General features: G+C 46.9%; 1 protein-coding gene and 1 long non-coding RNA gene across 4 annotated transcripts in view; both read right to left on the bottom strand.

The window, feature by feature from the left end:
- pcdh7b (protocadherin 7b) overlaps nt 1-23,554 on the bottom strand; it is a 138,291-nt gene extending 114,737 nt beyond the window's left edge. For all 3 annotated transcript variants that reach the window (XM_064343832.1, XM_064343835.1, XM_064343833.1), the window contains exon 1: nt 19,489-23,554. In XM_064343832.1, the coding sequence (XP_064199902.1) occupies nt 19,489-22,587 (3,099 nt within the window). In that variant the 5' untranslated portion in view covers nt 22,588-23,554. The remainder of the gene's footprint in view (nt 1-19,488) is intronic.
- On the bottom strand, nt 3,747-7,075 carry LOC135259430 (uncharacterized). Its single transcript, XR_010331275.1, has 2 exons — nt 4,409-7,075; nt 3,747-4,376 (listed from the first exon to the last, which is right to left on the bottom strand). It is a non-coding gene; the product is annotated as an uncharacterized LOC135259430 (long non-coding RNA).
- Nucleotides 23,555-27,774: the final 4,220 nt, after the last annotated feature.

The raw sequence follows: 27,774 nt of genomic DNA, 5'->3' as shown, positions 1-27,774 counted from the left end.
GATCTGATTTTCTCAAAACGACAAAAAAAAAAAAAAAAAATATGAATAAATATATGAAGACGGCTCCGGGGCTCCGTCGTTCGAGAGGCGAGCTGGGACGAGCGGCGGGCGCTCGGAGGAGGCGAGGGAGGACGGGAGCCAGGTGCTCTGCGTAAACAGTCCGTTTCGGACACCCCGGCACTGTTTTCATTACCGCTAGATATGAATCGCGGTGTTTACACTTTGATCAGCGGCGGTCGCCGGCTAACGGGGAGAAGACATAACGATGACCGTAATTAATGGAAATCCATACGCGATACCTTCCCCCCGCTAAGGACGATCGTAAAACAAAGTGCGTGCGGCAGGCTCAAACGCGCATTAGGGAAACGCGTAGCGTGCATTAGCACTCTGGGGCACCGAGCAGCTAGGGACTTGCTGATTTATTATTTTTTTGTTCTTTTTTTCTTTTTTTCTTTTTTGAGGAATATCCAAAAGAAAGAATTGCTGATGTGGCTCTCCCTGTCTCCCTGTTTGTGTTGCTTTACGCTGGGTGTGGAGAGACCGGCAGACAAAAGAAAGCCAGGGAGAGATGAAGTCAGCGAGGTACCGTTGGTGGAAAAAGAACAAATACATACATCGTATAATTATTAACTATGATTCAACTGTTAAGCACTAATTAGATTGGAATAATTACCAGGACTCCACATGTTCAGACACTTTTAAGAGCATAATTCTATATTCATTATCTAATTTTACCCTAAAGGTCTGTAATCTGTGTCAAAGGAATGCCCTGTATATACACTACACACATACACACGCACACACACAGTCCCTCTCTCCTCTCTCTTTCTCTCTCTCTGCCAAATTTGCAGAATATATTTTCTTATATGCTATTTGTTCTGCTTCATGCAGGATTGGGAAGTTTGGGGAAACTATTTTGAATTTTGGGAACGGTCTCACATTAAGTGAAGAAGCGCAGCTGTCGGTTGCAATGGGAGCACAGCCAGGTTAGCCAGTATCTAGCCAGGCGATGCTCACAAAGCCCATACTTCACTTTTGCCATAAAACTCTCTCTCTCTTTATCGCTCACTTGATACATATATACGTATATATATATATATATATATATATATATATATATATACACGTGTGTGTGTGTGTGTGTGTGCTAGGTATATACAGTATATGCAGCACATATATACCTAGGACACACACGCATGCACGCACGCACACACACACACATTTGCTCTCCCTTACTCTCAAACACATATTTATTATATCAAAGCTGGACAGTAATAGCTGGTTCTCTGTAGGGGCTGTCAGGATCAGAGAGAACATCATCACCACACAGGATTTCACTACAGGCAGAAATGTTAAAAAGGACTTTGCCACTAGAAATCCTAAAGTCATTTTTAAAAAAGCACAGAATCCGTTCAAACTGTGCTAAGACAACTACCCCGAGAAATTCCGAATTTAGGCCCACACCAGGTCTTAGGGGAGATACCTTGCTCGGGATAAAATGGCATGTTTGACCCTCATCCTGAGATTTCTTACCTTCCGCTAATTGATTTGCACAGCTGCTGGGTATTAAAATCTGCGCGTGCGTCCGTGCGCACGTGAGCCTGTGCTCTTCCTCGCGCCCGTGCCCGCGACCGTGCTGTCTGTGAGCGTCACGCGTGTGCATGTACGCACGCGCGGCTCGTGTGAAAAGCCACTGATTCGGTTGGTCGGCGCGCTCGGAAAGCCCGTGTTCTGCGAGATCGGAGTAGACAGTGATACCGCACGCCGCTCAGACCCAGGCCGGGCTGCCTCTTTCTTCTCACATTTCTTCCACGAGAATGAAGAACCTTACATAATTCAAATAAGAATTTTTGTCCTGAGGTGATAAAAATCGCTGAAAAAGATCCTTTGTAATCCCAGCAGCTCTGTACCCTCGTAAAGGCAAAAAAAAAAAAAACGCATCATCTGTTTCTTTCTTTCCTCTCCCTCTCCCCTGTAATAGAGACCATTTTCTAAAGTCATTTCTGTATTTCATTAAAAAAACAGCCAAGAAAAAATTAAAATATGCATGACTGGAAATCGTGTGGTCTTTTTTTTTTCATTTATTATACAGAACTTACAGTACAGCTCATAAAACATCCACGCTTAATTTATTTGTATCTAAAAATGATGTTAAAAGATTCTAACGAGTTGAAATGTATTCAGAAAAAGGCCGCGGTGAAATGACCTTGGACTATGCGGCTATTTTTAAACAGGCTTAAAAGCACAAGTCCATTAGTCGGTCCTGCTGCGTTTTAAAGTACAGAATGCTTTCATAAAATAAATAGGCTATAAATAGGCTATAACAAACAAAAAGACAGCATAAAAAACAGAAAAAGAAGAAATTAAATGGGTAAAGAATTGGTGTGAAAAGAAAGAAAGAAAGAAAGAAAGAAGACAGAAAGAAAAGTCTGGGTGGGTCTTTTTTAAAGTATCTTTGTTCAGTCAGGAAGGTAAGATGAGCCCGTCTGGCCTTTGTGAGGGTCAGAACGGTGTGTTTTTAGGGCTTTTCTTTACCGCCAGCCAGCCGGCGCACGCGGCGTGTGCAGTCCTGTTCCGCTCGGAGCGCCGCCGCCACCACCGTTACCTATGCCCCCGGGGCGGGGCTCCGGCGTTCCTTTGGGGAGGGAACGCGGGGGGAAGGAGAGCATCCCAGGAATGTCTTGTTTTCCTTCCTCACCGGCAACATAATACTTAAGGGAGCTTAGAACCACAAAGCGACTGCACCGGTCTGTCAGTCCCCTCCGTCTGAGAGCACGAAAACAAACAGTAGCGGCGGATCGCTTTCCGCTCGCAGGCTCTCGCGTCCGCGCGGCCCTCACGCGCTTCTGGGGTGGCGGGACGGAGAAATAAACAAACGCGCGCGGCGGCGGAGACAGCGCGGGTAACGTTACGTTTTCACTCCCGCCACCTAGAGAACGGCCCGTGTTTACCTACGGGTTTCGGCCCGGTAATGGCGATCGAAATGGAAAGGCTTCGTGTTGTTGAAGTCAAAAGGGGAGTCTCGCCCCGACTCTCTCTCCTTACGTTTAGGCTACGCGCGCAGGTTGGGGAAAACGACACGCGCGGGGCGGGGCGAGGGCGCGAAAGGAAACGGTTTCCAGGCCGCCCGGCAGCGGAAGAGGCCTTCCGGCGGTCGATTCTCGCTATTATTCATTTCGTCGCCTTTGAGTAAATCTCCCGGAGGGCAAGCGGGACGTGCTTTTGCGTCTGAGCGTAAACACTCCGTCGCGGGACACGCCCCTCCCCGAGCTCGCGGGGGTCACGGTGTGTCGCCGAATCGCGAGCGGAGCGGTTGGGACCGGGGTGACTCACCGCACCTGCCGGCGTGCTCGGGCTCACGCCCAAAACTGCTTCTTCACACGCACACCTGAGCCTCTTCACCGAGGCCTACTCCCACCAGCACCGCCCACACACGATCGCTATGGAAACGGGGCTGTCATTAGAAATGGCAGAAACATGCTTCAGAACCCTCTTAATGGGCACAGTTACCACGAGCTGTCAATCTTTCACTTAAGTAAATTACACAATAAAATTGATGAGCTTATATGAGTCTAAGAGGGACAAAATCTCGAAGAATAAAATGTAAGATGTTCTAAGTTTAACACAAAGCTTTTAACTGTGTAATATATACAAAAAATATTTCTGAAAATTCTTTCATAGAATAAGACCTCAAGTAAGTATGTTAATACACGATAGTGCCAGATTATAACCTGGCATGTTTAGTCTTTTTTTTCATATTTGTGTATTTATTAATTTATTGCGAACATATAGCCTGCAGAGCTGAATAGCAGTTCTGCGGAAACCGTCATGGCAACTCAGACGCATGCTGTGTCATCGCAGCCCAGACACCGTCTGTCCCTGGTAAATCTGGGAAACGTGGTTTATGTTATTAAAAGTTATTTTTGTCTCGGGCCTGTGCGCACGGGACTGCGGGGCGGCCGATGGAAACGGATGGCGGCGGGTGGCTGGGGGCAGCGGTCGAGCCGCGGGACCGGCGGCCCCGGCCCTTCGGACGCACTTTGATCCCGCCTGCGCGGTTCGCCCCAGTCACTGCCCCGGGGTGATCAGCCATCATCTCCGCTTCCAGCGCCCATTACTCCTGTGAGAGCGCTGAGCTCTGTGACAGCCTGACAACCCCAACACACACCTGAGCGTGCACATGTACACTCACACACACCTGAGCGTGCACATGTACACTCACACACACCTGAGCGTGCACATGTACACACACACACACCTGAGCGTGCACATGTACACACACACACACCTGGGCGTGCACATGTATACTCACACACACCTGAGCATGCACATGTATACACACACACACCAGAGCGTGCACATGTATACACACACACCTGAGCATGCACGCATAAACACACACACACACACCTGAGCGTGCACATGTATACTCACACACACCTGAGCATGCACATGTACACTCACACACACCTGAGCGTGCACATGTATACACACACACACCTGAGCGTGCACATGTACACTCACACACCTGAGCGTGCACATGTATACTCACACACACCTGAGCGTGCACATGTATACACACACACCTGAGCATGCACGCATAAACACACACACCTGAGCATGCACATGTACACTCACACACACCTGAGCATGCACATGTACACACACACACACCTGAACATGCACATGTATACACACACACACCTGAGCATGCACATGTATACTCACACACACCTGAGCCTGCACATGTATACACACACACACCTGAGCATGCACATGTATACTCACACACACCTGAGCGTGCACATGTATACACACACACCTGACCATGCACATGTATACACACACACACCTGAGCATGCACGCATAAACACACACACACACAAACACACCTGAGCATGCACGCACGCACACACACACACACCTAAGCATGCACGCACACACACACACCTGAGCATGCACGCATACACACACACACACACACACACTTGAGCATGCACACGTACACACACACCTGAGCATTTAAATGTGCATATATATACACACACAAACACACACATACACACACACACACATTCACACATTCTCTCTCTCTCTCTGTCTCTCGCTGTGTCTCTCCCTTTCTATTTTAGAGTACACATTCTGATTAAGCATATGGTAATAATTGTATTTAATAGTTGCGTCAACAGATTTCTTCAAAAGAGCAGAGCTCTGGGGAACGCAGTGTGCTGTAAAGTGTTTATGAGAAGGAATGCTGAGACAACGCAGGCTGCCATAAAACCCAAAACACACACTTTCTCCTGCACAAAGCACAGTCAGAACACCCCTACTGCAAAAGGCGCAGTCAGAACACCCCCACTGCGCAGTGTGCAGTCACAACACCCCCACTGTGCAGTGTGCAGTCAGAACACCCCCACTGTGCAGTGTGCAGTCACAACACCCCTACTGCGCAGTGTGCAGTCACAACACCCCTAATGTGCAGTGTGCAGTCAGAACACCCCTAATGTGCAGTGTGCAGTCAGAACACCCCTACTGAGCAGTGTGCAGTCAGAACACCCCTACTGCGCAGTGTGCAGTCACAACACCCCTACTGCGCAGTGTGCAGTCACAACACCCCTACTGAACAGTGTGCAGTCACAACACCCCTACTGTGCAGTGTGCAGTCAGAACACCCCCACTGCGCAGTGTGCAGTCACAACACCCCTACTGCACAGTGTGCAGTCAGAACACCCCTACTGCACAGTGCGCAGTCAGAACACCCCCACTGTGCAGTGTGCAGTCAGAACACCCCTACTGCGTAGTGCACAGTCAGAACACCCCTACTACACAAAGCGCAGTTGGAACACCCTAAATGTGCAGCGTGCAGTCAGAACACCTCCACTGTGCAGTGTGCAGTCAGAAGACCCCTACCACACAGTCAGAACACCCCGTCTGCACAGTGTGTAGCCTCATGCACATACAAAATTTCTATATATGCCTATTCTATTTCAGTTGGAATGCAACTAAAAAAGTGAACACTGTAAATGCCTTTTTGTTTGTTTCCATTATCATTTTTATTAGTATTATTATTACTATTATCATCATTAATAATAATAACAATAATAATATTCATTTAAAATATTTATTCTTAGTTTGGAGAAATGAAGTATAAAGACTGATGCAAAGTCATTTGGCAGCCACGTGAGAGACTTGATATACAAGGTTAATATTTCTGGAACATCCCCTGCAAGGTTATCCCTGGCAATGAGGTGCAGGTATTTTCATTGCCGTTGACACCACCTGAGGTGTTCACTGTTACATATATATCTTTGCAAGCATGTTGTTTTGACATCAGAAATAATGAAAAAAAGAAGGTTAACCACATGTAGCAGGGGGAGAGCTGGGGAACCTTCCAGAAGGGAAGAGATGAGTTATAGCTGCCCTTGTACAGCCACTGATGATCTTTCACCGGCTAATTTAACCTCATGAATCAACCCGGCTCAAAAGGGAGGACGCAAATTACCAGCCCACCACAACAACAAAAAGGCGCTACGATCGGGCACCGCGCAGAGGAGAAACAAGCAGACAACTCGGGGAGAGAGAGAGGAGAGAGAGTAGAGAGAGAGAGAGATAGAGAGAGAGAGACATTGAAAGGAGAAAGAGAGAGGAGAGAGAGAGGGAGGGAAACCGAGAGGGAAAGAGAGAGATAGAGAGAGAGAGAGAGGGAGAGAGGGAGAGAGAGACACTGAAAGGAGAAATAGAGAGAGAGAGTGAGAGAGAGAGAGAGTGAGAGAGAGAGAGAGAGAGATAGAGAGAAGGGGGCGGTGGGAGGGGGGTCAGCGCACGGTGAACTTAATCACTGATCTTGCCGCAAAACACCGTCACCGGCCGCCGCAGGTACCCGCCGCCCAGCTGAGGGAACACAATGTTCACACCGCACTGCTGGCGAGCGGAAAAATGTCAGGGTACCTGCGCCGTCGCCGCGACGTCACGAGGAACGCACTTTTTTTCTCTCTTTTTTTCTTCCTGTTTTTAGCGCAGGGGCCAAACGTTACCGTCGCGCTCCGGAGCGAAGGCGACGCCGGAACTAACCGTACGCCATCAAGCCACCGCGCAGCCACGGAGGAGAGAGTCCGGGAGAATTAAAAAGGAGCGCATTACCATAGAAACGCGAAGGAGCACGCCGGCCGTGTAAAAAAACGCAACCCTCCCCGTTTAAATGGGGGGGGGGGAACAGGAATGCAGGTTGGGGGTGGGCAGGTGCTAAAGATTCCCATTCAAACCCAGCCATGTTTGTGCAGATAACGGAGCAGTTCAGAAATAAATTAACAGGGCTGCCAATCGTAATGTCATGTCCTCAATTCACATGCTGCAGAGAAGGCTGAACACCTATTCATGGGGATTTTAGGAACAGAGCAGACGCACAGTCATAAATCTTTAAAGACGTGCAAGGGGGGTGGGGAAAGTGAAGGGGGGCAGTCAAACAGTGCAACTTTAATACAACCGTTGCATTTCTCCGCTAACTTCCCATACCCAGAGTTTCTGTTACGTAAGTCTCTCCCCCGGTCTGTAGATTGTTTTAAAACTTTTACAGTCCCCGGTACCTCAACCAGAGCCTCTCCGTACCCCACCCCTCCCAGAAACGTAATTAATCAGTCCTTACAGCCTGATCAAACAGGGTGATTGTAATTTGCAGCAGCCATAGCAATGCACGGGGGTTCGTTTCAGAGTCAGCTACATTATGTTTTGCCAATTAGCCACAGCTGCACTGACATGGATGTTACACTGCAAAATCTAGCCGCTAGCTAGTCTCATGTTGCATGCTAAGAGGTACTGACCTCTTAGAGGTTAGAGGTGCTAACTGTTATTTCCCCGGGGCTACGAGGCGAGCCCGTTCCCGAAAGCGATCTCGCCATCAACCCGGGCTCTGTAATTTGCAATCGGCCGGTGTGTGTGTCCAGGCGGCGTCCTGACCCCGCCCAGAGTAAATGGAGCGTAGCAAACGCCGACCCCCTCGCTTATTTTCTTCGCCGAAAAACCGGCAACTAAACGAGAGCGATGCGTCTGACCCGCGCCGTTGCTGCCGGGCCCGAGGTGCGGGCGCCAGGACGGCCTCCGTAACTCAGGCTCTCTGATGCGGGGAGGCGGATAACGATCCGCGAGCGGGGCGCATCGGCGCTCGCGCTCCGGCGAAGGGGGAGCAGCCGAGGCGGGACTTATCACCACCGAGGCCGCAACTTGACCCCTCAACCGGGGTCGCGCCGCAGATCCTCCGGGCCCACCAGACGCTCCGCCCCCCCGCACTCTTAACGTCGAAAGTTCCGTTCCGACGCCACTGAAGCCGAAACGGTCCAATTTGACGCCTGGTCTGACAGCTCATTTCAGGGGCGTGACTGACCAAGGACAGTCCCGCTGGCGATGGATGTTCCACCGCTGCGCTACAGCCCTGAATACTTCTGTTACCAACCGGAGGACAAAAGGAACGCGGGAACAGAGTATCTGGTTTTGTCTAAAGTGCCTGTGGCGGTATGCAGGGCTGAACTTTGGCCAACTTACGGCCGGCTCAAACCTGAAGACGCGACTACCGTTGGGGCCACGACTGTGGTCCGAAGCGGCTAGCCGCCAGGTTCCAAATGCGGTCGACCCCGTGAAAGCTTTTATTTTGTACTGTCCTTAGCAGAAGCACATTGTTCGGGAAGGGCCAACATCGACGCAGACACCACAAGCACACCCACAGCCTATGTGCAATAGGCAGTGGGTTTGGGTATTCAGAGAAATCCTATGCACCGGATCAGGCGGGTTAGAGAAGCCATCGCGGGGTTTACAGAGAGCTCTGTCTATTGAAACAGACTGACTACATCACACACAGCATTCCACTTGATGTGCATGTAAGAGAATACATAAAGTATATAATGCTCTATGACTTCTCTCACAAACAGCAGAGTAAAAGAAGTCACTGCTGAAAAATACATCCATAAAGCTTGTACATCGACTGCCACTTCGGTAATGTCTGTGCTGTTCTGCCAATAGCATCTGTCTCCCGGTGATGCAACACCACCACGTTTTCTCATCACGAATGGCTTAATCTCTCCACATTACCAGAAATGGCAGGCGTGCAAACACACATTGTGTGGGACCTTTCAGAAGAACATCGAAAAAACCATGCATAATGTGCGCATGTACCAGCAAGAAGGCAAAAAATATACATAGTTCTTAAACCATAACATCTGTTCCAAAATGAGAATTCTAGTAACTTAAATTTTTCATGTCGAGTGTGGTCATGCACATATCTGTATGCGGTGATAACGTATCCTAGTGAATAGCACTGCATGTGGGATTCTTTTCGGTAATAATCTGTTAAAATGCATGTTTTACTCTCTTAATCCATTACATACCCCTAAATCGACCTCAAAACAGCCTATCCGTTTCATTTCATTTTGTATTTTGCCTGATGATATTTAATTGACGGCCTAAAACATGGGTCTGTACCCAGAATGTGTTCTGTAAAATGCAGCATGTCTGGCAAAAAGAAAAAACTACCACAATTATTACAAAAAAGAAGATTAGCATAAAAAACTTCACTCCGTGAGCAAATTTCCAATTAAATAAAATAATGAAAAGAGTCACGCTACGAGCAATGCCTTTAAATTACTGCATGTTCTTTTTTTTAATATGATAGAATGCATAACTACTGAGAAAGGCAGCAACTGAAGAAGGGGGAAAAAAGAGAAATTAGCATTCCTGAAAATGCCTACAGGACTCCATAATTCACTTTTTTTTATAACATCTAACCGTGTATCCCATAAACTACAGCGTGCATGACCTTCATTTTTCATAAGCCACAGAGTACTGCTCAGTTTGACAAGATTTATCGTCAGACACTAATAGCCTCCGCTCTCACAGGTGAGGCCGTATCAAGATGGAGTTCCTCTTGTTTTCATAAATCTAATGAATATTCTGCAGTTGAGGAGTTTCTCCCCCCCGTTTGCCGTTTCCTTTCCTCTCTGTATTACAGACGTCACGCTAACACAGACATGCACACAGGCGCAGTCATGGCAAACTTGGACGTACCAGGCACACACAAATACAGGCATGCGCTATCGCGCACATCCACGTAATCACATGAAAGTGCGCGCACACACATAGATGAGCAGACATGTGCAAATAAACACACACACACGCGAGTGCAGGCACACACTACAGGCACTGCAGGCTAGGTGTCATGTTAAAGATGTTCTCTCCCGTTGCTCTTTCAGCGACACAGCGCTTCCCCGCGCTTTGACGGACAGGCGTCCCTCGCCCCGCCTCCCGCGTTGTACAGACATAATCCCATTCAGGGCCAAATTCTAGCGAAACACGGGTAAACAGGCTAACGTCTATTAGCGTCCGCTTCGTGCTCGCACGGGCTCAGTGAAGGCGCAGCCATTTTCCTGGCGGAGGGGGATGTTAATGCATCCTCTGCAGGCGGAGGGAGAATAAGTATTCTTCAAATGCCACCCTTTTAGAAGCGCGCGGCAGAGCGCTCTAACTCCGCCGCTGTGTAATTCTCACAAACGCAGCCAAGGGATCAGATATTCAAACCGCAGCCGGCTGACGGAATACAAAGCTCACCCAGTGCGCAGGAGGGAAGCTGGGAAGCGGCGGGGGGTGCCCGGAGCACTGAGCGAGTCCCCCAACCCGAAAATTCTTCTGGATTTGGGTGCAAATGCTAGTTGCTTAAGACTTCATTCATACCTATGGCTTCACAAATATAATTAAAAACAAGTCAACTGCAGCTGACTCCATGTAATCGGGACTACTGCATGTACAGCATATTCAACACAGCCTAATGCGTGCTGTTATATAATGCGACCGCACAACGCATCATCGCTACACAGCGCTACCTGACAGAGGACGCAGAGGAGGTCGGCCTGAATCGTGACAGTAGGGAATGGATCGCTTGGATGTTAAGCCCACCTGCCAAGTAGCATTTTCTATCTTTGTTTGAACTTCATGATAATCTCGCTAGCAAACGGTCAACTCAGGTCCCATAGTTTTCAGGGAATGCAGCATGAAGCAATAGCTTTAAACGCACAGAGAATTTCGCTTTTTACATTCCATTCGCAGGAAGACCTGCAAATGGGATGTAACAGCACTTCTCAGAAATGTTTTCGCCCGCCTGGGGCCTTGCGGTGAATTTCGGACATCACAGGGGGATGTTCGTGGAGAAGGCGGCGGGGAGAGATGGGCCCCTTCCGCCCTCCGCACGGAGACAGCTTCTCCGTGGCGAGAGCTGGGAGGTGAAGACAAATCCCATTTTCTCCCGAACTTAACACGGACAACGCCGCCAACTTCCCAGTGCGGCCTGCGATGCCGACGGCTTACTATCCCCCGTCTACCCCGGCAACGGAGTTAAGCGATGTAAGATGTCTCCGAGATTGATGTCAAAAGGTGAAAGGAATAAAACAATAATATTAATAAAATCCAAGTGAAAATGAAAACACTGTGCTTTCAGCCGCAGGGATATCTGTTTGTCGTGGGAAAGGAATGCGCGTTTTCCAAAAGGATGACACCTCAGGAATTGATCCTGCAGAAATAGGCCTCGCTTCCTCAAGAAAATGAAATCTGCGTTGAATGTCACGTGCTGTGTGTATTCAACGTGAACGCTCAGTATTATTACCTCTAACAGCCGACTCTGTACTGAGCAATCAGGAAATACTAAAGCACTTCCTGGTGTTGGCTTTTCATAAACATACCATGACAAATGTAATGAATGTACCCTCCACTCAATCAGAAGCGCCTCAATTTTTCTACTCATTGTTGACATACAATAATAGGGAGAGTGACAGAGAGAGAGAGCGAGAAAGAGAGAGAGAGAGAGAGAGATAGTGAAAGCAGGACGAATGCAGAGAGAGCCAAAGGAACACCCAGCCAAGGAAGTCTCCTGTATGTAATCCCTACCTATAAAAATATTTATTTCTCTTGAAAAAACTTGTTAGACTCATAAAAACATTCAAATGGATCCTTGAGGTTAATTAAAATATGTCATTTGAATACACAGTTATTCAGACACAGCACTGTGTACACATTTCATAAAATGTATACAATGTATATTCTATATTTGCACACGCTAATCCCATACACTGTATAGCACACACAGACAAGCACCCGCACACACCGTACACGCTATACACACAAGGAAGCACACACTACAGCACAAACACGTGGTATTTTTACTTACATTTACATTCACATTTGACTAACATGCAGCAGAATACGCCACACACAAACAGCCACTATTTAAAGTTAATCCAACAGCTTCAAAGAGTGTACCAATAGCGCGACACGCTGCGAATGCAGCATGCACGCGCAGCTCTGAGGCCAGTTCTCCACCTCAGCCATTCCTCGCGCGCAACGCAGCCCTCTCCGAGCGCCTTTGCCGGCAGAGAGCTGCAATAATGAAACAAGTCATCACCCGCCGACTGATGTGCTTAAAATTCCGAACCGCAAGCAGGATTTTCCCGGCCGACGCAATTTACAGGGGCCTCTCTCGACTAGCGCGTTTACGACTGCGCGAGCAACACTAAATCACGGCCGCAACAAATTTGATCAAATTAACGACAGTCGGAAGCAAACAGACCACGCAACAGCCAATTCGCCTTACTAATGGAGTAATAAAAATGATGCCTAATATGATTCTGTGCTATTATTTTATCCTGTTTATCATAGTTTCGTACGGAGGATTCTTATTTTTAATTACAGGAATTACTGGATGGTTTTCAAAAGTCTACTGTACCAAGGTTTCTTCTTTTTTTTTTGCTTTTTTAATATTCTTTTGCTCATTAGACACCAGTTAAATATGATGAATAGTCACATTCCTGTACTATAAGACAATAATAATAACATTACATGTTTGGCAATGAAATCCATACCTGGTGAAATCCCCTTGGCATTTAAAACCATCTTTCTCTGAGGAGTCTGCAAACAGTAAACACACCCACAAATCACCCACACCCACAAAGTTAGATATTGTTACACTCCCAAATGCCTAAAAATACCGGCCGTTAAGCTGATTAACTTTTTAAATGAGGATTAAACAGGGCTTTGTCATCTACAACCCGCAATGAGTGTCAATACAATCACTCGGTTACCCATAGTCCAACGCAATGCAATGCAAACAGTCACAGCTAACTGCGTCACCTGTGGCAGTTGAAGGATTTAAACGAACATTCCAATGGGGTTTCACAAACGCAACGGCCAGAGGAGGAGTATGCCACAGCTTAGAGAATCCATTAACATAGCGAGGTGGCGGATGGTTAATGTCAGTTGGTTTAGACTGGACCCACACACATTAAGCTCCCCAGCACCTCTGCTGGGGCCCCACACTCCCCTAGGAGAGAAGCATTTCACTTACAGTTCCCCAAACCTGCGTGACACTGTCCTGAACAACAGGGATTACCAAACAAATCTCACGGGCCATTTGAAATACCAGCCTAACTGCAAATCGGAGGAGATAGCCAATCACGACCCTTAAGTCCTACGTCTTGTTAACCATAAAAAGGGAACGTAAAAGGTTAAGGATAGCAGAGAACACCGTGGAGCACATACCTAAGCTTTGCAGCAACTGCTGCAACATCAGAAAAAGTCCAGACGGCTTGATTGTCGTGGAAACGTTCACAACCGCATAACAACAAAGAAAAAAGTGAAGAGACCAAACACTTCCATAAAGCCACGGGCGACTAGCAGCGCTCACATCTGGAAATAAGAAGCCAGCAGGACGCTGTAAATCACAGCTCACAAAGGCAGGGCCCTCACGAAAGGCCATTTGGACATGTTATAAAGGGAAATGAATGTACTTACCTTCAGAGGGCCTGAAATGGAAAAAAAAACCAAAGCCAGGACCGAACCATGGGCCTCCTACCATGAGAGCAGGCCATTAAAAGAGGCACCAATTGAACGTTCGACGCAGTACCGGGGGTCCCGGTGTCATGCATGCTTGCCCGACGCTATCGTGATGCTAAACTGAAGGATTCTCCACAGAGTGGCCCCTTTGCAATCATTGTGGTATCGACTCTCTCCTCCTATAATGACCCTATCCTATACTGACTCTCGTATACTGATTATCCTATACTGATTCTCTTGTACTGACTCTCCGCTATATTGACTCTCCCCTATACTGACTCTCCTCCTATACTGACTTCGCCCTATACTGTCTCTCTCCTATACTGACTCTCCCCCTACACTGACTCTGCCCCTATACTGTCTCTCTCCTATACGGACTCCCTATACTGACTCTCACAAATACTGACTCTACCCTATACTGACTCTGTTCCTATACTGATTCTCCCCCTCTATACAGACTCTCTCACCTGCACTAACTCTACCCTATACTAACTCTCCCCAACTTCATATGAATAGGATACAGTGGCTTTTAAAAAATAAATGTAAATAAGGCATTTTAACAAACAAAAATTGTGAATCCAATAATATTTTTGCTCATTGAGAGAAAAAATACCGGCAGTCTTTTAACGAGACAACTGAAATATCACAGCATGCATATATACTGCATACTGTCAAAATAACAGTGGTTTATTGATATAACAAAGGTGTAAAGCAATGCTGAGTTTTATGAACCTGCGTTAAAGTAATACATAAAAACCCACAGGCACTGTCAAACAACCAGGGAGGTGACAGCACTGTGTTCGTGAATAAAGAATAATTACAACGTCAGACAGAAGATCAGATTACTGCCCGGACACTCGCTAGAGCCCACAGGACAGGCCTTCGCAGAAATGAAGAGATCGGCAGATACATTTGTGTTCGGTTTAAACAGATTCGCAACCAAGCAAACGAGCGCTCATTTTGTTTTACATAATGAAGTTGTGATTGAGATAACAACAAAAAAAAACAACAAGAAAATAAAAAAAACCCCCACGAGTAACACCCAGCAGACTCGGCCTTTGCATGTAGCAATTATCACAGCTCCAAGCTGCTACTGGGCCCCGGAGCCACGAGCTGCTTCTCGCAGGCTTTCGCTCGGCGCCTCGTATCGGAGCCGGGGGAAAGGGGAAGGGGGAGAAACGGGGCGTCTAACTGCCAGCGAACCACCAAAACACCGACCGGCGGGGACTGCAGCCACGCACCTGGCGAGCACCTTTGCCCTCGGCACCAGAGGGACAAGGGTTCCGACATATCTGAGTCATCGCAGCGTTCAAAAAATGAAAAATCTGCTGCTCTTCTTCTATTTTGCAAATACGTCTACTTTTTTTAAATAGATAATGATAAATAAACTTCACAGTAGCAGTATTATATAGCAATACAAAGCGACAATAATTTGTATGTTTGGCCAAGTCAATTCAAACCGAAGTAGATTTATTTCTACAGTGCCTTTTACAAAGCGCATATCACAATACCATTCAAGGAAGGCCCCAGTCTGAACCCACTCAAAGCGTGAAAGGGGTGATGGTGACAAGGAAAAACTCTCTGTATAGTACATAGGAAAAAACCGTGGGATGAGCCAGACAATGGGAGGAGTCCACCCACCTCTGGCCACCTCTGGACGGGGGTTCACAGGGGGCAAAGCTTTCAGGTCTCACACATGTATTGTGAATTGCTGCAATAGCTTAACAGTACATTTCCTTTCGATACATTTCCAGAATATCCCCGTAAGAGCAGTGAAAACGCAGACTCTGTTATTTAACAGATTTAACAAAGACGTGAATTCATAAATGTTCCTAGACACGGGTATATACAGAGGGGCCAATCTATTATATTTTTGGTCTCTTTATTTTGTCCTCGAGAATAAAACGTGGTTGTATTCTATGGTAAATCATCAAGCCTCGTAATTTACTCGCTCGTTCGGTTTAATAGGAGCGAGCGATCGCCAAGCGCGTGAAAAGGAAAACGCGCCGGGATCGATCGGACGGTGTCGAAGGTTATCCGGAGAACGGATCGCCGGTGAGAATCGGGGAGGTATCGCCGAGCTCGCCCGCCTTACCTCCTTCCTTCCCCGGAAACACGAGACACTGGCAGGGAACAGCGCGGGGGCGAAGCTGAAGGGCTTGTTGTGGCCAGCTGCTCGGCGACACACAGCCAGATTCTGTTTCTGCATTTGGTTACCTTAATGACCGCTTAAATGTCTAACAGGTGAAGTCCTGGCACAGAAAATGGCACCGGTTGCCTGGATACCTGTCTGCGCAGGCTGGATTAATAGTGGGCAAAGGCAGGTGAGCGGGGGAGAAAGTAACCTGAGACAAGAGGTACACAGGAGACAGAGGCTCCGGAATAACAGGCTATCCGCTTGCTCTCTCTCTCTCTCTCTCTCTCTCTCTCTCTCTCTCTCGCCTTTCTCTCCATTGCCATTTCCCTCTCCGTGTCTGTTTCACTCTCGCCCTTTCTCTAGCTTTCTTCTCCTTTCTCTCTTTCCCTCTGTCCCGCAACCTCTCTCTCTCACTCACTCTCGCGCTCTCTCTCCCTTGGCTTTCTCTTCATCAGTCTCTTCATCTTCATATCATTCCACTTTGTCTTAAGCCACTTTCTTGATCCACCCTTCCTTTCCTGTCTATACACCCCTCAGTCCTTTATCCCTCAATCATCCTGATTCCCACACTCACTTTTTTTTTGGCGCACACACGCACACACACACACACACACACACTCACACAGACAGATCTCCAACTTTAATTCTATAATTCTATTTCAATAAACTGAAAATAGCACATAATAATGTCACGTTGAATGGTGTCGTGTAAGGACTACTTTAGACCATAAGGACTACTTTTGACTCTAAAGAATTGGCAGAAATATTCCTTTATATACAAAAGAAAGCACATTTTTGTTATTTCCTGTCTGCTTTGCAGAAGCCACTATTCAGGATGGTGTATACAGCTTCCATTTAACATGCTATTCATTTAAACGGATGCATTTTAGGTTAGCAAGTTTGGGTAGAGTTCCTTTACTTAAGTGATTAGCAGCAGTGCCCCACCCGGGAATTGAACCTGCAACCTCTTGATTTTAAAGTGCCCTTCCTTGACCTCCACATTTTGCTCAAGGGCATGGCCGAGTGTGGACTCACAGAAGTGAAGGGGTGAGAGTGGAGCCGAATCATAGCGGACACATCCTAAATGACGCACATCCATAGAAAATTAGCAGGGGAAGACTATGTGTTAAACACTTCACAGTCTTAGATGTGAAGACGCAAAAAATGTTTTTAACTTGAAAGACTGAAATAATGAATAAATAAATAAATAAATGTTTTCGTAATACATTTATTTATTTATTTATTTATTTATTTATTACTTGTATTCCAAAGGCAGAGGAGAGTCCCATATTCATGGAAAATATAAAAATGCGATATTGTTCATTAAATCGATTAATCAACATCTTTTTAAATGTCAAAGAAGGTAAGACTCAATAATACTGCATCGGATCAACGATGGAATCATTCAACACACTAATGATACAGTTATCAAGTTTCGCACATCAAATAAGCACAAGTGAATAATTAACAGTGTCATCAACAGAAATACTGCAGCACCACCATAAAGTAAATAATTAATTAATAATTTGCAGGTCCGACAAACATGCAACAGCACTCAGCCATGAGAGACTGTGTAATTATTATGGAAAAAATAGAACACTATAAGCCATGATTTATGTTCAGCATTAAGGTCTATTCAAGCGATCACGCAACCTGTCCATTACCGAGAACGGGGGAGCACGAGGACTGGTGAGAGAGAAAAGAGAGGGATAGCCAAAAAACCGAGAGAGAGAGAAAGACAGAGTGGAAAATACAAAGAGAGAAAAAAAATAGATAAGAACAAACACATAAAATGAAGCGAACAAGGGGAGAGAGAGAGGAATACACCGAAAGAAAAATAGGCAACGAGTAAGAGAAGCAAAAAAAAAAAAAATGAACAGGGTCAGAGAGAGGCAGAGACTGAAAGCGAGAGAGAGAGAAAAAGAGAGAGAGAGAGAGAGGGAGGGAGAGATAGAGAGAGAGAGAGAGAGAGAGAGAGAGAGAGAGAGAGAGAGGGAGGGAGGGAGAGATAGAGAGAGAGAGAGAGATGGCATGAGAGAAGAGAATCTCCAGCATGGTTTTTGAATAGAGGGGACAGCACTCAGGAATGCTAGTGGGGTTGCTTGCACCATGTAAGAAGGTGATCAATAATTCATTAGTTCTCTGCAGAAAACACATGAAACAACAAAGTAAGTGTTCCTTCCTCGTGAAAGCCCAATAAAAGAACTGATTTCATAATGTATTACCCTTGATTCCTTCACCCAGCTACAAAAAATAACATTAAATAATAACAATAATACAGACTCCTTAATTCAGCAACTCTCTGCAACAGAAATGCTCTCTCCTCCTGCAGTAGAAGAAAGCCTTTTCATTCTAACACAAACGCACAGGAAGGCAAATAAAAAAAAAAGAAGAAAAATAGAATAGAATAAAAAGGGGCATTTTTCTGCTAGGTCAGTAATTTGGTACACAGGCACCCCAGATTGTGGCCTCTCATCCAGATGCTTGCAGTCAGGTTGAATGAAGGCTCTTAAATATGACATAGGAGTTAATATTCCTCACTGGGCTGCCCTTGTGACTCATACTCGCCCTCCACCCCCCCACCCCCCTCTCTGGAAGGTAAGACAGAATGGCTACACAGCGAGGACACGCCAGGTCCTGACCCTGTTCAGGGAGTCTTCATTCCTCCTTGCGTGTGTGTGCATGTTTGTGTGTGTGTGTGTGTGTGTGTGTGTGTGCGTGCGTGTGCATGTCTGTGTGTGTGTGTGTGTGTGCATGCGTGCGTGCGTGCGTGCGTGCGTGCGTGCGTGTCTGTGTGTGTGTGTGTGTGCATATCTTGGTGAAACAGCGAGATAGAGAGTATGTATTATGTATTACGGAGCTGATGTTCCTCTTGTTGATTCTGATTTAATGAAAATGACTGCTTTTGCAATACTGTTTCTATGTGTGGTCATGCTGATAAATTCATATTTGAGAGAGCGACCGAGAAAGAGAGAGAGCATCTGCTTACATGTGACAGTTCATATGTTTTCGTGCATGTGCGAAACAGAGAGTGATTCTGTGTTATCTCCATGCACAGGTGTGTATGTGCATATATGTGTGTGGGATTGTGTGAGGATAAGCATGAGCTCGGAAAATGAAAAAAACACGTGTACGCAGCTTTAAAAAACCGTCAAATAAAGACTTAACAAAGCACAACTAATGTCAAGTTTAAAGCAGTTCACCGCTTTCCATACAAGCGACAGTCCTCACCCGGCTTTTTTTTTTTTTTTTGCCCCATGCACGTGAATGACGCTTCGCAATGAAAAAAAGTGAACTGTGATCTCAGCACTCATCATCACAGCCAAACCTGCAGTCTAGCCTGTGGTAACAAACCTCAGCGAGAGAGGACGTGAAAAAAAAAAATAAACAAAAAGAAAAAGGTTTAAAAAAAGCATAGAGACAGAAAGAAGTACACAAACAAAATGCAGAAGTGGGGGGTTGTGGGGGGGGTGGAGGGGTGATATCCTTACCTGTTTGTTGTATTTGTTGGTGGTCTGACAGCTGTACTCGGAGCAGTGGTCCGATCCGATGGATATGTTATCTCCCGTCCCCACGAAGGTGTTGGCTGGTGGGAGGTCCTGCACGGCCTGGTGCTTTTTCCCCGCCGTCGGCGACTGCGGGTGGAGCTGGACGGTGGGGAGCGGCGAGCTCGACTTGTAATGCCTGGCCAGGTCCGGGCTGCCCGGCCCGCCGTTGACCGACCGGTAGCGGCCCATGCTGGGGCTGTCGGAGAGCTTCTCGTTGACGCCGTCGTAGCGCTGGCCGTTGGGCTTGGACGCCTCCACGGTGACGATGCTGCTGTAGAGCGGCTGCTTGGACTTCTTGTTCTTTTTGTCCTTCTTGGGCTTCTTGCCCTTGTCCTGCTGCGGGGTGAAGAAGTCCTCGTGGTCCTTCTTGCCCGCCTCGTAGCCGTTCTTGTTCTTGGGCCTGCAGTACCGCGCCATGACCACCACAAGTATGATCAAGATGACGGTCATGATGCCCGACACAACACCGATCACGATGCTCAGCCGCTGCTTTCCCAAGTCGTAGTTGGGGTCGCCGGCGACGTCCACCGACAGCGGCGTCACCAGGCTCCTGCTGATCTGGGCCTCCACGATGGTGGAGTTGGACAGGGTCTCGTTGATGTAGACGTGAACAAGGGTGGTGGTGCACTGCGAGGGCGTTCCGCTGTCGTTTACCTGGACCACCAGCCGGTGGAGGCCGTAGTGCTTCTGCTCCACCTTCCCCACCAGCGACACCACGCCATTAGCCGTGTCGATCTCGAACAGCTTGAAGGGGTTCCCGCCCACGATGCTGAAGTTGAGGTCGGCGTTGATGCCCGTGTCCGTGTCCGTAGCCAGGACCGTCCTCACCACCGTCCTCACGTTGCTGGATGGCGGTAGCAGGGTGTACGAGTTGTTGCTTGGGAACGTGACAGAGGGAGGGTTGTCGTTTTCGTCCATGACGAACAGGGACACCGTGGCCGTGGCAGACCTAGGTGGCTCCCCACCGTCCACCGCCTTCACTCGGAACGTGTACGTGGTTTTCTGCTCTCTATCGAAGGACATAGTGGAGAATATAGTACCTGTGTCATTTTCAATGGAGAATATGTCCTCCTCCTCTTCAATGTAAAGGCTCATCTCCGCGTTGTGCCCCTTGTCGGCGTCTATCACCGTCACCATGCCAACAGGGCTGTTAGGCTGTAGGTTCTCCTTCACGTAAAATGTGAACACTTCCTGCATGAACTTGGGCTCATTGTCGTTTCGGTCCGACACCAGAACCACAACAGTGGCCGAGCCCTGGAGGACCGGGATGCCCTTGTCTTTGGCCATAACTTTGAACTCGTACCTCTCCGTCTGCTCCCTGTCCAAAATGATGTTCACCCTGACGTCCCCGCTATCCGCGTCAATGGAGAATATCCCACTGACGGTGGGGTCCAGGGAGTAGGCAATCTCAGCGTTCTTGCCGCTGTCGGCGTCCAAAGCCACCACGGTGGCCACCTTTTCGCCGGGGGCGTTGTTCTCAGGGAACGACACCTCCACGATGTTCTCACTGAATATGGGGGGATTGTCGTTAGTGTCCCCCACCTTCACGATCAGCGAGTTGTTGCTGGACAAGCTAGGACTCCCAGAGTCCACGGCGACAATGACGACGTTGTACTCCTGCACGGCCTCATAGTCCAGCGGGGCCGACGTGTGGAGGAAGTACTTCTTCTTGTTCTGCTCGCCCTCGATCTCGCTGGCCGGCTTCAGCTGAAAGGGGACATCCCCCACCACTGTGCACGTCACCACACCATTCTCCCCTTGGTCCCGGTCCGACACCTGCACCAGGGCGATGGGCGTGTCAACCACCACGTCCTCCGCCACGTTGGCCACGCCGTCCTTCAGGAATATCCTGCCGATCTTCCTGATGTCTATGATGGGCACGTTGTCGTTCTCGTCCTTGATGTTGAGCACCACGATGGCTTTGTCCATTTTGGGCGGCTGGCCGCGGTCCCGGGCCATGACGGTGAAGCGGAGCTGGCTGACCTCCTCGCGGTCGATGCGGTGCAGGACGCTCAGCCAGCCCGAGCTCTCGTCCAGCCGCAGTAGCCGCCGGACCGACTCGGTGGCCGCCCCGAACACATACTCGATCTGCCCGTTCACGCCCACGTCAGAGTCGCCGGCCTTCAGCTGCAGGATGGGGGCGCCCGGCGAGCTGTTCTCCGCCAAGTCAGCCTCATAGATGCTCTTCTCGAAGCGGGGGCTGTTGTCGTTGACGTCGGTGATCATCACCCTCAGGATAGCCTGGGAGGACCGCGGAGGGTCGCCGCCGTCCCGCACGCGCAGCGTCAGTTCGTACGAATCCCGCTGCTCCCTGTCCAGGGCCCCCTTAATGATCAGCTGAGGCTGCTTCTCTCCGTCGGTGGTGTCGGCCACCTGGAGCTCAAAGACACTACTCCTACTCGCCCCGTCAGCATCAAATCTCCTCTTTCCCGAATAGCCATCACCGCCATCGGTGCGTCCCCCAGAGCTCGACCCTGCTCTCCTGCCAGAGCTCTCCCCGCTGTCCTGTAACAGCTCATATCTCTCTATGCCATTCCTGCCAAAATCTCTGTCGGTGGCCGTGGGCAACAAATAAAGCGTTCCTATGGGTCTGTTCTCCTCCACTGATAAAGTCAGTACCGGGGAGGGGAAGGAGGGGGTGTTGTCGTTAATATCTAATATGATCACTTTCCCTTCAAACAGATCTACCCAGCTCTGCGCCGGTCCAATCACGGACACCTCAAAATCTATGAAACACTCGTTCTCGTCAAATATCATCTGACACTGCTGTAATTTCTCCCGGTCTATCCGCCGCTCATTAGTGCTAAGCTCCCCGGTAATATTGTCAATTTTAAAATAATCGGATCCCGACTCCAGTGTGAAAGTCACCTCGCCAGACCCGGTTGCAATTCCGAGGTCTGTGGCTACGTTCCCTATCTTCACATCGGCCGGACCCTCTTCAGCCAGGCGGTATCGCAGGACTTGCTTAGCAGCAGGCTGAGTCAGCAACTGCAGGACGAGTAAACAGTAGCATAAATAGTCCACTGCACCAGTAGTCCTCATGGTTTTCTGCAGCTCAATTCGTTGCTTTCAGTCTTTAAAATCGTGCTGGGATGTCGCTGATTTGTATAGACTAATAACTGCAAACGTTAGCCAATTTATTTTCGCTTTGCGTTCTAGTGAAGTCCTCCGTTTCCGAATGCATGCGACTTCATTCTCCGGACGCCTTCTCACGCCGTTTTAGCTGCAGTAAATTTCAGCCCGGACATAAACCACGATTATCTCCCCTTCACACCGCAGCTGGAATCACTTTTCCCTCTCTTTCGCCAAAAATCCGCAATCTGCCCACAGTAATACTGAAATGACCCGTTTCCTCTTGCCGTGAGTCAAAAATTTCTTCATGAGAACTCGACGATTTATTTACACAATTAAAAGATAATGATAATAAACTGTGCCGTCATTTCACTTTGGCGAAGACAGTCCAAGTCCGTTTTTATTGTAGCATTAAACAATTTACAATGCAACAGCATAAAAAGCGGAGTTTAAAATCCTAGCTCCGGGTACCAGAGACCCTCATTTGAAGATATTTCCCCAATGCGGAATAATATCAATACAAGCCAGCACTGATTCCGAACTAATGATGATACAGTACTTTACACAGCTGTCCGTCTTCTTACCTTCTAACCGCGGATAAGCAGCAAATGAGCTGTCCTGTCGTCTTTGAAATCATCCAAGTGCCCAGATTGCTTTACCTCCTTTGACTTAACACATTGTGTTTAGTAGTTTTGTCAGTTACACAGGAGAAAAAACCCGCAGCGCGGTACATCTGAAAAGAGAATGGAATAAGAGGGCGAGAAAAAAGCTGTAATTCCCACAAAGTGTTTGGAAATGTTTCAGGCAAAATCCAGCGAAATGTGTCTCCTCGCGTCCCGCAGTCTCAGTCTGCTCGCCCGCTCGCTCCTCACCTGCATTAGCAGTGCATGTGTTTGCAGCTCGTATCTGCGGCACTCTGAGAGCGATTCACAAATGATATTGCAGTCCCTCGCGCTCTCTCCACCCCCTCCGCTTCCCATCCCAGTGCACGTAACCAGGGCTGAACTTGATCGCTCAGTTTAAAGGGTAGCCGACACAGTATTTGTTGGGGGTCCTTCTTCCTGTCAATAAGGGCAAGATTTTTAACAAATTGTGACTCGATGCCACGTGAACACAAAACAATTCCGTTCGTTCATATAGGACCGAACACGGATAGTTGTGATGCAGATATTGTTATTGGCGAGGGGGTCAAATTGCATGGACAATTAATGAATGGATAGCCCAACTGCAAAAAACAAGGGGATCCAGTGAACACTTCGTACCTAACCGTTTACTGAAGCATCGTCAGTATAGATTTTTTAGTGTGTCAAAGTGAGAACATTCCATTGCGGCATTACAAGCATGATTCTGAATACGTGGATGCGCGAGGCTTGGAATACTGAATCGATCCACGGGTCTGCATGTATTCATTTCTTTAAATCAAAGGAAAAAAAAAAAAAAAGTTGGAACAGTTCCTAGCATACTTGAAGTGGTGGCTCTTGAATTTTAAAATATTGTACAAATAATGTACATATATTAACAGCATTGTTTCCAATTGCTGAGATCACAGTCGTTTTTTTTTTTTTTTTTATGTAACACTAACTTTGCGTATACAGTACTGTTATTACTCCCAGACCGTGCCCCTCCTCGCACTACATACGGTCCCTGCATTACAATTATATGCATATTTGCTCTGAATCCGAATGGGTCATTTGAGATGATGTCCGATTCCGCGGTAAATAGAGAGTGTTTGCAGTCAGTGGTTTATTGGCGGATTTTTCTTTTAATGAAATACGTGCAGTAGTGCGCATTGGGGTTCCTCCGGCACGAGGATACGCAAAGGGTCTTTGTTCTCAGTTTTTATTATTATTATTATTATTTATTTATATTTTTACTTTGAATACGCTGAATTCAAGACAATCTAATTCCTTAGATGCAAATTAGCAACCAGCCGTAGAGCACGGGATCAGCAGACACGCACTGGCTGCGCGTGCAGCGTCCTTACAGCACTGTACTTCTCACTGAGCAAGCTGTATGCGGCAATCCGCATAGCCATCGTGTACCTATGTGCAAGTTTTCTCCCGTCTTCCCACACAAAGGACCAACGCGAAATGAAAGGAATTATTTCATTTCACGATGAAAATAATGCACGCACATTATGTACCTCACGGCGATTCATAGGCTAGTGGCTGAATAAAATCAATTTAAAAAAAGCAAAAATGTGAGACCACGCGACAATACGCGCGTGCCGTGTGTGCTGGACGTATTCCTATAAAATGGCAAAATAGCGTACATCTTCCCGGCCACAGGTACCGTTCCTACAGTCGGTTCCGTGCAACTACACGAATGGTGTGTGTTCTCAGATGAATTAAAACTTAATTCGGCGCAATTTCCGTTCTCTGTACATAACGTAGGAAATGCATGTTCAGTGAGGATATCGTATTGCACAAGAATAAGGACGGAGAAAGGTCTAGCGATGCTGTGTGTACCAGACAGCCGCTTGTCATTTGAGCAGTGTCTGCATCCCTGCTCTTCGGCGCCCTCTGTCGGTAAATTTGTATCATTCGTTTTATTTCCATTGAATTTATTGCGGATAGAACTAAGGGCGATAGGAGGTCATCCTCCACACCCCCCAACTTCGTCGGGACCTGCGTTTTGCTTAATGGACATTACCATTACGTGTTTAAGTACTGAAGGAGATGCGAAGGTGAATGACTTATATTTAAAATAAAATATGAACAAAGTCAAAATTAATATATTATGTGTGTTATGAAAAGCCACTAGAGGGTGTTGCCCATTTTTGCAAACTGTATTTAACCAGAAAAGTCACACTCAAGACATTGCCATTTCATTTATTTATTTGCCCCATTTAGAGAAACTGGTACTGCATAACATGTTATCAACTGCTACAGCTGGATAATTACAAATGCAAGCGGTAAAGCATATCACCCAAAGGTGCAGAGGCCTTCCCTGGATCCCACAACCTTCTGGGTAAAAAGCAAAGACAGCCCTGGCCTGCCCTCATCTTCACCTGAATGGCATATGTGTCAAATCATCAAAGCCCAACGTGATGCAATAATAGTGAACTAATCACCCAGCCAAGAATGCATGCAGTAAACATCAGATGGAATAACAGACCAGCATTATGTTGGCATTATGGTGGTTATTAAAGTGCGTTGGACATATTACATTAGTGACTGTAATGAACAGCACTTCTGTCTGAAATACGCAATCAGCTCTCTGAAATTCAAGCTTTGCTTCCTTATTTAGGCCAAGCAGTCTCACACGTCACATGGATTGTATATGCGCCTGTTAAACTACTAATGAATTTTGAAGTCAGTGTCACAAAGCAGAAAAAAGCTCCAGAGGGTAAGATGATATTTATTTATTTATTTTTATCAGCCACATTTATCATCTGGTAAGGGAAGTATATATATATATATATATATATACATATTTAATTTTATTTTATTTTTATTTTTTTTCTCCAAAAAGGTTTTAATGAGCTAAGTGTATTGCATAGCAGGGGTGCTAATATATGTCTCAACATGGTTTCAAAGAATAATGTGTTAAAAGTCAATGCGTCAACATTTTCTTTTGAAGTCTATGCCTCTCTTATCCCAAAGGCATATGCTGTTTGTGTGTGACACTCTACCAGGTGTTGAGACTGTAGGTATCACACTTAATTATATGCCCGCAATGCAGTTACTGCAGATCTTAGGTGAGGACTTTCACCGATGTCATCACAGCGCGGTGTTGGGTTTCATTGATTGCGCTCGGCAGCAGTTTGAAAACTGGGGTGTCGGATTTCACCATCACAGTTTTCTGATGAATTTAACACCACAGCGTTGATTTTCAGTCAATTCATGTGACTGATCCAAACTTGAATTGCAATATGGGATAATTAATTAAACTTGTGGTGTTTGTGATAGACACAGAAGAACACTATGGTATGAATGTGTGTGTGTGTGGCTGTGTGTGTGTACGTGTTGGCATTTACTGTAATTTTTCTTGGAAGACATTATGTAATGTGATCATAGCTACGAGAAAAGCACAAAACAGGGGTCAAAGGCTATCAAACACACACTGTCTCCACACTATGGGAATGTTTAGAATCTGTGCAATTTCTCTGTGGCTGCAGATTAGATTTCTAGAATTAAATTTATATTTCTAATTCTAATCGTACACACACACAGAGACACACACACAAAGTTGAGTTAAAAAGATACTCAATCATGCCTAGCTTGAGTGAGGAAAATATTATTAAACTGGCATTTTAAAAACGAATAAAAGCTCTGTGAAGACTAAAAATGTGAATGAAGGAGAAAAAACAAGAGGCAGAACCAAAAAAAAAACACGCTGGAAAGCCTTTAAAAAATGCCCCCAACCCCCCCACCCCCTTCCTTTCCGATGTGAAAACACGGTGCTCGGGGCCCAGTGATGGGTCCAGTCCAGGTATCAGTCAAGTTGGCGAGGGGGGGGGAGGTGTGCTGACAGACGGGGTAGAGGTCGGTGAATGACAAGTAGCGTTCAGTTTTCAGGCATTTTTTTTTAAATTCACGCTCTGCTGCCCTGCCTGAATAACTGCCCCCAGCACACTCTGCACTGTTTATCATAATTAGACACGCATTCACAAAAGGATGAGGCATTTATAAGCAGGACGATGAGACGCAAACTGGTAACCGCCATAAATGGTACAATGGTACAGTAGGTGGTGTTTCCTGTATTTACCAGAATAAAATGGCAGCGTGCACAGCAACATCTCTAACGCTGGCTCAGTCATTCTGTCTCTTGCTCTCTCTGGCCAGAAAATGCACAAGTTTAAGGACAGGAATGTAGAGTAGCGACAACCTGAGTGTTAAACTGCTGAGCTAGCACTGTTCCCGTTCTTGAATATGAAATGAAAGTCATTCACACCACATAGAACCCATAATCACTTTCATAAGAGCACTGGCTGGATCATATAACTTTGTGGCAACATACCACAAAGTTATATTAACCACAACTTTGCGGCAGCAGATACTCACCAAAGGTCAAAAGCACTTTCCCCGATGGGTCTTAAGTCTACACAGACAGGAAAACACAGATAGAAAAATAACATATAATCTGACCACAAGTAGTTGTGGATATTTTTCTCTTGTTTTGCTGTCCAACTTATGGACATTGAATATTTAAAAT

This window comes from Anguilla rostrata, chromosome 7 (assembly GCF_018555375.3).
Source record: "Anguilla rostrata isolate EN2019 chromosome 7, ASM1855537v3, whole genome shotgun sequence".
Taxonomy (NCBI): Eukaryota; Metazoa; Chordata; class Actinopteri; order Anguilliformes; family Anguillidae; genus Anguilla; species Anguilla rostrata.
Note: the sequence above shows the minus strand (reverse complement) of the source record. Positions and strands in the feature narration are given on the sequence as shown.